The sequence below is a fragment of the Atta cephalotes genome, assembly GCF_000143395.1.
Source record: "Atta cephalotes unplaced genomic scaffold scaffold00035, whole genome shotgun sequence".
In the NCBI taxonomy this organism is placed as follows: domain Eukaryota; kingdom Metazoa; phylum Arthropoda; class Insecta; order Hymenoptera; family Formicidae; genus Atta; species Atta cephalotes.
In genome coordinates, this window is record NW_012130099.1 from 896913 (window position 1) to 907659 (window position 10747).

At 29.1% G+C, this 10747-nt stretch overlaps 2 protein-coding genes across 2 annotated transcripts in view; both read left to right on the forward strand.

Moving 5' to 3' along the window:
• Positions 1 to 848, forward strand: part of LOC105621654 (otoferlin-like) — a gene marked incomplete at its 3' end in the record, with an annotated part of 2865 nt that extends 2017 nt beyond the window's left edge. The window contains exons 3-4 of the mRNA XM_012203122.1: positions 493 to 646; positions 755 to 848. Of these exons, the coding sequence (XP_012058512.1) occupies positions 493 to 646; positions 755 to 848 (248 nt within the window). The remainder of the gene's footprint in view (positions 1 to 492; positions 647 to 754) is intronic.
• The window catches only part of LOC105621655 (otoferlin-like), a 29046-nt gene continuing 19147 nt past the window's right edge, over positions 849 to 10747 (forward strand). The window contains exons 1-10 of the mRNA XM_012203123.1: positions 849 to 923; positions 1128 to 1317; positions 2248 to 2450; positions 3143 to 3284; positions 3772 to 3965; positions 4440 to 4754; positions 5774 to 6106; positions 6997 to 7113; positions 8557 to 8691; positions 8964 to 9125. Of these exons, the coding sequence (XP_012058513.1) occupies positions 849 to 923; positions 1128 to 1317; positions 2248 to 2450; positions 3143 to 3284; positions 3772 to 3965; positions 4440 to 4754; positions 5774 to 6106; positions 6997 to 7113; positions 8557 to 8691; positions 8964 to 9125 (1866 nt within the window). The remainder of the gene's footprint in view (positions 924 to 1127; positions 1318 to 2247; positions 2451 to 3142; positions 3285 to 3771; positions 3966 to 4439; positions 4755 to 5773; positions 6107 to 6996; positions 7114 to 8556; positions 8692 to 8963; positions 9126 to 10747) is intronic.

Consider the following 10747-nt stretch of genomic DNA (forward strand, 5'->3'; position numbering starts at 1 on the left):
TGTGTGTGTGTGTGTGTGTGTGTGTGTGTGTGTGTGTGTGTGTGTGTGTGTGTGTGTGTGTGTGTGTGTGTGTGTGTGTAGTATTTATATTTGTTAATAAAAAATATTTTTTTCTATTCTTTATATGTATATTGTATAAATGTTCTCAAACTAAGCTTTTGTCAATAAGAAACTAAGTACACATATATCGTATACGTACACACGTATACGATTATTTGTCAATAAAGAATATATTTTTTGACTTTATGACTTGTATGCGTAGGAATATTAACACATTTTCGCACATTTCTTCAATTACTTATACAAAATTATCAATGATTTCGACCCTCCAATTACCTTAATTATCTGAAAAGTATAAGTATTTCTGTTTACAAATAAAAATGAAGAAATATCTTAGATATCAGAGAAACGCTTCAGAAATTAAGAATACGTTCGACTTATCAAAGCATCGAAGAAGCACTTTCAAGTTGTATGTATTGTTTTTGTGTGTAGATCGTCAATACTATCATAAGTGGGCTGTGTTGACAGATCCAAAGGATCTGACGGCGGGTCCAAAGGGTTACGTAAAGTGCAACATCACAGTGAACGTCAAGGATGAGAAAGTCAAGGTGCATCCAGAAATATTAGATGAAGACGATATCGAAGGGTAATTTCTCCTAAAAGATAAATTTCTGACCATCGACATATCCGTAATTTACACCGAGTGGCTTATCAGAATTTCCATTGTTTGCTTGAATTTCGCGCTTGAACATAGAAACCTCCTGCTTCCTATCGGTGGTGAGAAACTGCCGTTTAGGCAACGTGCTCGATACGTTTTCATTGTTTATCGCGCCGATGGTTTACCCGACATGAGCAGCTTGTGCAGAAAAACCGATTTCGAGAACATTAATCCCTACGTGCAAATATCATTCGCTGGAATGAAGGTATGAAAGAGTTCATTGTAGGACTCTTATTTTCACGCGGAGAGAAAATTTCAAAAACGTCTTTAATTTTTACGGGAATAAATATATAACATTAGGTGTTTAATGCATAAACTTTGCTACTACCGAGAGACGAGAAGTATTTATTTAGAGAAAACACGGACTTACACGGTCGAACCAAACGATTACAGGTTGTAGTGTTTTCAGGGAACAACGAGTGAAGCATGGCAAACCTACTGTCCGAAATTCTACGAGGCCATAATTTTCAAGGAGATGTTCCCCGTTCTTTGCCATCGTGTGAGAATCACTATAAAACACCGTATCGACAGTTGCCGGACTTGCACCGTAGCAGTACATATCCTGGATACGACAAAGATCTCGAATTCCGGAGAGTATGGTGAGATCATCAAATGATTCTCTTTCGTTGTCAGGAATAAAAAATAGCGTAATTTGTTTCCGGAAAGTAAAGTAAATTAAAATTGGAATAAATAAATATATTTACACAGGTACACTGAGAAAAAAAATTTGTGGTATTTGTGACTAATGGTTACATGTTATCATAATTATGATTATTACTTCTTTAATGTTAGTAATAATAACTTATGTATAACTTTTATGTATAAGTACGTAGAGCTTTATCAATAAATATACATATCGAGTTGGCACCGAAAATAGTTGAATTAAATACAGTTAAATTATTGTAGTTGCAACTATTTTTTTGTAATAATAACTGTAATTTATAGTCACTTTCAATGCCAACCGAATGTAATTTGTTGATAGAACTGTACTATACATATGTAGTTCTATCAATATTATAACAGCAGTATCTTAACATTATAACAGCAAAAATTATGATAATTATAACAAGTTAAGCTTTTCATTTTTATACTTATTTCTGTTATAATAATTGTATTTATATTCCTAGAAAGATATGTAGTATTAAGATAAATAAATAAGAAAGATATGTAGTAAGTATTTAAAAAATACTTAATTAACATTAAAAAAAAGACAATTAAATTGTAACCATTTTTTTCTTTCATTGTATCTTTATCTCCCAATATCTCCAATATCTTTACTCCAAATACGATAAATTGTTTACAATATAGACTCATATATTTTAAATATTTTTATATTACGATAAAGTCTGATAAAAAGATAAATATTTACACAAATAAATTTCCAAGTATAAAGTTCGAGATCAATCCTTATTATTGTCATTTAAACGCGCGCTTACTAATATGTACAAAGTTCAAGTAAATGTTAGAAAGTAATAAAGAAAGAGTGCGACGTGAAAAATTGCAAAAGGTAGCATTTGTCCTGCCAACAGGATTCCTGCCGACTTACGGGCCGTCTTTCATCCACTTTTATGGATCCGGCTCCGTGGAAAAGAACGGCTGCTCGGGCAAATGCTTGACGGCAATGCCTTTGTATCGCGGAAGGGTGCTTCTGTCGCTGAAAACTGAAATGGATGACCCAGAATCATCTTCCGGAATCGGAGTTGAAACCATTCCAGCATTTCCCATTATTGAAGTGATTAGATTTGTTGTTATGCTTTACTTTTGCGACAATTTATTTTATTTATAGTTAAAATTTAATATATTTTTCTTATAAAAAATTGGTTTTCCGCAACAATGACTTTTATAATCCTACAAAAATTTCTAACATTAAATTAATTTATTTTGCTATATTCTTAACCCTCAGTACTCTCTATACCCACAAAGGATTAACGTAACTCCCCCGATTTTCAGACGTTTTTTCCGATCACTTTTCACTTATTGCAAAATATCTTTTGTGCTATTTTAAACTTTCTAACTAAAAAAATTTTCTTTTTCTCAGTCTTCAAACAATGTAAAAAAAAATAGTAAAAAGGTAAAATCGATGCACTACAATCTGAAATACAAGCAAAAGAAAACAAATACACATGGACATGGGTTACAAATACCCGGATGTGGGTAGATAGAGATTTTTTTGAGATGTGGGTACTGAAGGTTAACAAATATAGTAAAACAAAAATAAAAATATTTTTGAAATCTAATTTATTCTAATAGATTCTAATAAATCGTTTCTTTTTAATTAAAAACAAAAAATTTATGCTTTGGTTGAATAAAATGTAAAAATTTATACGGAATTAAAAAAATTACAAATACTGAAATAAAATAAAATAATTCCTTAGAATTATTTGTAATAAAAGAATTATGAAAACTTATATTTAAAAAATGTAGAAAAGCTTATGGTTGACTGAGGAATATCTTTTGGTCGGAGTACTATACGACGTGTGTTTGATCGACCGTTCTAGATTTGGATCGAAATTAATCAGCTTTGAATTGAGCCTGGGAAACGCGGGAAATCGGCAATTCTCGCACAGTCAGTGCATAGAAATTAATAACAACCAATCAGGTGCTCTATAAATTTTTATTCTTGCTCATTGCCCATCACATTATTGCGTCCGAAAAATATTTTAACACTAAATGTGACTGTAAATGGAAGTGAGAATTTAGGGGAGACAATTTGTTTCAAATACCTAGTATATTTCTTTCATCTACCGCAAATCTAGCAATGCAGTCGCCATCGATTGCAATTTCTACAGGGTGGTTCCCGATAAGAGAGATAAATTTTCGGGTGAAAGAGACGACTGTTTTAAGGTACAAAATTTATGTTGCGCAACTTACTACTTTTCCTCTATCTGCAACAGCATCTCTACGGATTTGTCGCTGTTGGTTACAGTCACTCTGTATTTGTCTCATGTGAATTACGTTTTTAACGTCAACGCAAGATGGGAAGCAGAAAGTCACATTTAGCATTGAGACGTGCGATAAAAAATATTCTTTTATTCGTTTACTTTTGCCTTCAGCAGAAATCGAATTGAAAAAGCGAACGAACTTCGAGAGTCAATCAACCCCGCGAAGGACCGGCACCTTGGACGGCAAATATAATTATGTACCTTTGGGATCCAGAAAGCCTTGTTTATATGTGAGATCTTGGTGGCCAAATTTGGAATGGAGGATGAATAACAACAATAATCTTCGTTACATTTCTAATTTTTTGGTATATTGCAATTAGGTGTTATTAAAAATGCGTAAATTTTTAATTGGAATAGATTTAAAATATTATTTTGAAATTAGATTATAAAACTTATGATGAATTATGTTATTAAAATTTTATTTTAAAACTAAACTACATTATTAGAATTATAGCATATTAATTTTTTAAATATTAATTTCAATATAATTAAATAAAATTATAATTATTTTATTAAAATTTATTTCAATAAATTCATTTTTTAATAAATTGATTTTAATTTTATTAATTTTATTAAAGTTAATTTTAATAAAATTAATACACACTCTAATTAGTTATTATTAAATCCTTATTATTGTTATTACTTATTTTAGTTCAATATTTGCTAAAATCAATATAATTTTAAGTAAATTTTCAAACATCTTAACGTATTGGAATTATTTAACGCCAAATAGTTTGTGTGAATTAGGAAAATTATAAATCATTTTAATCTGATTTTAGGAAACAAAATTAGAGAAACTGGAGGCTCTTATAGTTGTTGAGAATCCTATAGCTTTCGAAGCTTACAATGAAACGATTCGCACATTAAAAGCTCACTGTGTGCGATATTTAGACGCGTTGGACACTAGCAAATATGAATCCAAAGGAGGAACCACTAAACTCGATCGTCATCGTATAAGTTTATGCCGTAAAAATATCGAAGATGTACTTACAAGGATTAAAATCAACGGTGAACTTCCTAACAATAATTACATGAGGATTGCGATGATTCATGCGTATTATTATTTCAAAAAATTGAGGAATCTATGCGATGATGTAAGTTAACAACGTAGCTCCTACAAGAAAATATAAAGTTAAAAGAGAAATGACGCAAATCTTATTTCTTAATCTTTTGTGGGCCAGATTTGAGATCTTGTCTCCTCTTTTTTTTTAAATAAATTGCTCGCTTAGTTTCTTTGAAGCTTGACCTATGAATAATTTAATAATTTATTCGTGTCTGAGTGTCAAAAATAAAAAATTCAGAACACTTAATACACTTAGTACAGTGGATAGAAAAAAAGATAATTAACACAAAGCTCGATTTGAAAGTGTTTAGTAATATCAAGTTTTCGCTTTATTTTAAGTTTTCGGTGATAAATATTGATTTCCAAATTGACAATTAAATTCTGATTACGAACCTTATAATACTCTAAATCCTTCTTTATGGAGATTACACAATCGGCGGACAAATTTTTCATTAATTAGTGTATATTTTATTGTAAAATTAATAATTATTAAATGTTTATTAAATATTTATTATATATTATTTATTCATTTCAAATAAAGAAAATATTTATTATTATAAACATTTATATGGTGTTTATTTAATAATATTTATGTCACACATCAATAATTTATTTGTAATAATGATCTAAAAAGAAATTTATTTAACATTTATTTAATATTAATTTAATATTTGTGTTACATTTATAATTCATTTGCAGTATTTGAAGATATATATATATATATATATATATATATGCATATTAATCCTATATAAAAGTTTGTAGTTATCATATCTATATTGTTATCATTACGATGTTTTTGTCTGTACATTATTGTTTAGCTATTTACGCAAAGTTTTATATTTAATAACATTTATTTTTTACATGCATTTAAAAAATTTTGATAGTAATTAAAGTGCTATTGTAAAATCATATACTGGTAATGGATAACTATTATGGCAAATCGATATGTTAAAGATTTCTTCTAGATATTTATCTTTAAATCAAGATTTTATCTTTAAATCAATTTAAATCTTACATGATAGATCATTTGATATATTGTTCAATCAGCCTCAACATAGTCTTCCGGATGTTTTTGTCTGGATGATCGCTGGCTCGAAGCGAGTCGCTTACTCGCGTCTGTCAGCCGAGCAGATCGTCTACTCTGAGGAAGCGACTAAAATGGGCGAGAAATGCGGTCGGCGAATCAATCTGTTCCCCAGGAATCCGGACGACGAAAGCGAGCCTGTCGAATACAGCGCCTGCAAAATCGAGGCATTTTTGTGGCTCGGCAACGCGAGGTACGCCGCTGCGTGTTGGAGTGCAATTCCGCCGGGATACGAGATCGATCACGGCAGAAATGTCGACACGTTCCCGAAGTACATCGAGTACAATCAGTTCTCGGTAAGAGACGAGTGAAAAGATAGCGACAGGGCATTACGATGCACGAAATGCACAAATTGATCGCGAGCGTTACGTTTGATTTCAAGAGAAATCAGATTGACACGTCTCGACAGACATTAAGGATGTTTTTGCCTATATCAGCTAAAAATATCAGTAAAAAGAGCCAACATCAACAAAAAATTTTTATCATAAATATATTGCCTCGAAATCAATTAAAAAAGACAAAACAACAAGTAATTCGGCTTATAATTTGCAGCGAAATAAAAAAATAAACTACGTTTTGCTATATAAATAATAAATAATTTTTAAGTAATAAATGTAAGTGAATTTAAATAAACTTTGCACGATTTATTAGAAGTTTATTAGTATATAAAAGAATTTGATTTAATTCATAATGCTACAGCTTGCAAATAAATACAAAACGTGATTTTATATTATATAAGAATTAAAACAAATAAAGAAATTAAATAAATTTTAACCAATAAGAGAACAGTCTTCAAATTTTATATAATATTCAGATAGTAGAATAATGTATAAAATTTTTATATTATTGCTAATGTTCTCGAGATATGACACATATTGTTCAATTTTTAACTTTAGAAATATCAACGTTTCTCACTTATTAAAAGAAAATGAAGGGAATAAATTATTATAAAAATAAAAATGTAGTAAAAAACCAAACATTAATGAAAGACATAATTATTGAAAAATAAAGAATTTTATCATCATACTTTTTACAAAAACATGTGATATAAATCTAGAAAATAAAAATGACTGAAAATGATGACTGTTCATGTTATTTCTAATTTAAATTGTAAATTGAAACGCGTGTAAAAATGATATACCATGAGATACTGCTACCTGAAAAAGATATATTGTGATCGTTACAGACGTTTCAGTTGAGAGCTCACATATTCCAAGGTCACTTTGACCCCGGAATGGATGCTTCCGGCTTGTTGGATTTGTACATACAAGTCGTGTTTCAAGGATACACGGCTTCCACACGGGTGAGTTACGTTCAACATTTTAACGGAATGTGCAAATTTCATTTTCCCAGTTTTTTGAATCGTTAAAATATGAAATTTCGAGCGAGATATAACTCATCCGCCGAGTATCGTGGCATTCTATGTCATCGTAGTGATCATAGGAATACACACTATGCATGCATACACGGTCAGGATGCCGTGAAATTTCTGCGGTGTGTATTCCTATGACATTTCACTTGAAACGCGCGAGAGTAACGACCGATGTAATACGAGCGTGATTAATGTTGCACGCGCAACATTTCGTTCCGTTCGTTCGCTATATATGAGAGTGACAAATATTAAAATTTACTGTTTGTTGCGACTGTATTTGCTACTTAAAAGCGTAGTAATACCGCTTGATTTGAAACCAATTCGTTCCATATTAACGAGATAATGCATGACTGACGAGTTTCAAATTGGTATCAGCAACATCATTTATCATCGTTACCCTGATATTATGTGATTAATAAGATCTAATTGATGATTAATTAAGCTGCAATAGACTGTTTAAAAATATTCAAGTTCAATATTTATTCTGTCAATGTAACTGATGATAATTAATAGGGAAGAAACCTTTTTTTTAGATTATTTTAAATTATTCACTATTTTTAAGATTTTTATGCTTATTAGCATCAATCTTGTCATGCATCAATATTGTCTATTGAATTGCTCAATTTAATATGCGATATTACTACTATTAATAATTGCGCCATTTCAAGACTGAACAAGATTTGGCACGCGATTTCCTGAATTGGATATCTATATGATTTCATACCGAGAACTATTGAAGAACTAACATTTAATCAAAAATAGAATTATTTTTCTTAATTGAATTACTTTTTAAATATTTGCTCCACTTTTATTAAATTATGATTACATTAGATTAAATTAGATATATTAAGTTTCAAATTTTTCTAATTAAATAAAATAAAACTAATTTTTAGTTTTAATTTTAAATTAAAATTTTCAAAAAAGCCAACTTGTAAAAATTCTTTATCGATTCCAGTTAACAATTCCTTATTATTGTGTTCTTTTAAAGCTTTTATTGTTTATTTTTTATATAGTTTATTTTAAAATACAATGTAGATACCGTTGCTATGCAAAACTATATTGAAAGTTGCAATTACATTATTTGTTCAATTGTTTGTGTTGACCTTTCATATTTTTGCATTAAGATTTTTATTATATTGTAGATGTTAAGATTTCTAACTGATCTTTAAAATACGGTAGTGTTTTCAAAATATTATACAATGATTATATGTGACATTTGATAAAGAATATATAATTAGACCGAAACTATTTTAAATAATAAAGAACATTTTCAAGAAAGATGTTTGCATTTATTTAGTAAAACTTAAAACCTACGTTAAATTTAATTTTATACTTATGTCTTTTGTAATTTTTATAAATATATAATTTTTCCAGATGATAAGACAAAGTTTAGATCCATTTTGGGACCAGACATTAATTTTTCCTCCAATTATTTTGCATGGCAGTAAGGAATATACAAAATTTCTACCACCTGAAGTCGTCTTGCAGATTTTTCAGCATGATTTATGCGTAAGTAAAGCAATAGACTTGTCAAATTTCTTGATAATATTGTCACAAAACGAGAAAGGAAATATGTAAAAATAAGATAAAGTAAAAATACGATAAAAATTCATCCAAAAAAAGAATACAAATACAAAATAAAAATATTGAAAATATTGTTGTTTATAAAGAGATATAATCATTTTTGAGGTTTTGAAGTAAAAATGAAAAAAAAAAAAAGATTTTCGAAGTTATTCAATCGAACTTAAAAGTTATATTTTTTGTGTATTGAAAAAATACAGAGCATGAGGGAATTCTGTGGCAAGTGTATCGCGGTGCCATTAGTGAAACTCACCACGGAAACTTACTCACCACCCGATTTTCCACCGAAATTAGAGTGGTACAAATTCCAACCGCAGAAAGATTGCACCGGTTCAGTTCTCGCCGCTTTCGAGTTGATAGAAGTGAGTTATCGATTTTTCTTCTCAGGACAAATATTAACACGATGTTTCAACAGTGTCATCTCTTTATTTTCATATAATACATTCTATTTAATGATTAATATTTCTATTTTTTAATATCAGAAAACTACTGTAAAACTCTATACAAAATGAGTATGTAGGAACCAATAACTTCCCATTTCTTTTTTTACTAATTAATAATTGATTAATTTGACAAAATATTCCAAAACATGTCAATTTTATTTTTCAAGAGAAATATATAATTGTAATAAATTCAACTCTTGTGCTGCTTTAGCCTTTTATTAAGATTACTCCTTCAAAGATCTTAAAAATTTTAGCTTACCCTAAAAAATATCAAATAAAAATCAACCTAAAATCAGCCAGATAAGCTATCAGTTAAAATATTTGGCTGTCCTAAAACTAACTGCAAAGAGATAAAAAACAAATAATTTGGCTTATAATGTTTGCGTTTAGCAGAAAAAGCAGTTTTGCAACTGTTGTAAAATTCTTTATGATTGAATTTACTCTTCCTTTAGTTCCTCACTAGACCTAAATGTATAAACGAAACATATTAAAGAATTTTCTTCTTAAAATTTTTTTCTTTGGAAAGATACTTGAAAATTAAAATTTATTTACATAAATTTGCCAAAACGAGTGTCTCATACAATCCGATTTACATCAAAAACTAATGCTGGATAAATGGATAATGCCAGAAATGTTTCAAAATATCTGTAACTCGGATAAGAAGCTTTATTATTCTATGAAGGCTAATGGAAAATAACTTGAATATTTAGGTAAACTCTGCAAATTTTCTATTTTACATATCTAAAACTTCCAAATGCGATTTTTTTTTTTAATATTGTATTAAGAGAAGACTAAGCTAAATTTTAAAGAAAGTTAAGATATTTTTAAAAATACGCCCCTTGATTCTTATTGCCATTTAACATTTTTGAAGTGGTAGTTATCCTAATTAAAGGAATAAAGTAGTATAATTAAAACACAACTGCTTTAGCCATAGATATAAGTACTTTTCAAAGATGTTATGCTGTTTGCGGCGTTGTGTTATCTTCGTGTCTTGATTCATCGTTAACTGCCGTTTCGTAAATAATTCACTTCATCAGTGCGGGAAGCAACTTAACTGCAAACCGCAAACCACAAACCGCTTAGATTCTTTACAGAAAATACCCGTAGAAGCCTCAAAAGTATTAAAGCACTCTTAGTTTACTGAATTTTCTTAAAAAAAAGTGATAATAAAATCCAAAGGAAATGATAAAACACTGTTATAAAAATAAAATATTATTTTTCAATAAAACTATTTTTTAATTTTTATCTTTTGTTGGATGTAGAAAGTTTATGTCAATTTATAGACTTTATATTTTTGGCTAAAGCTGTATATTCCCTTTAAAAACAAAATGAACATATTTCGATATATTTCGCACAAATTGCTCGATTATAAAAAAACGGGATGAAAACAGGATTTACCTCGTATATGTACGTGTTGGATAATACATTGATTTCTACGATGACCCTTCTTCAAAATTTAAAATTNTATATATATAGTACTATATACAATATATCGTGTAATATATACTAGTATATATATAGTATATATATATATATATATA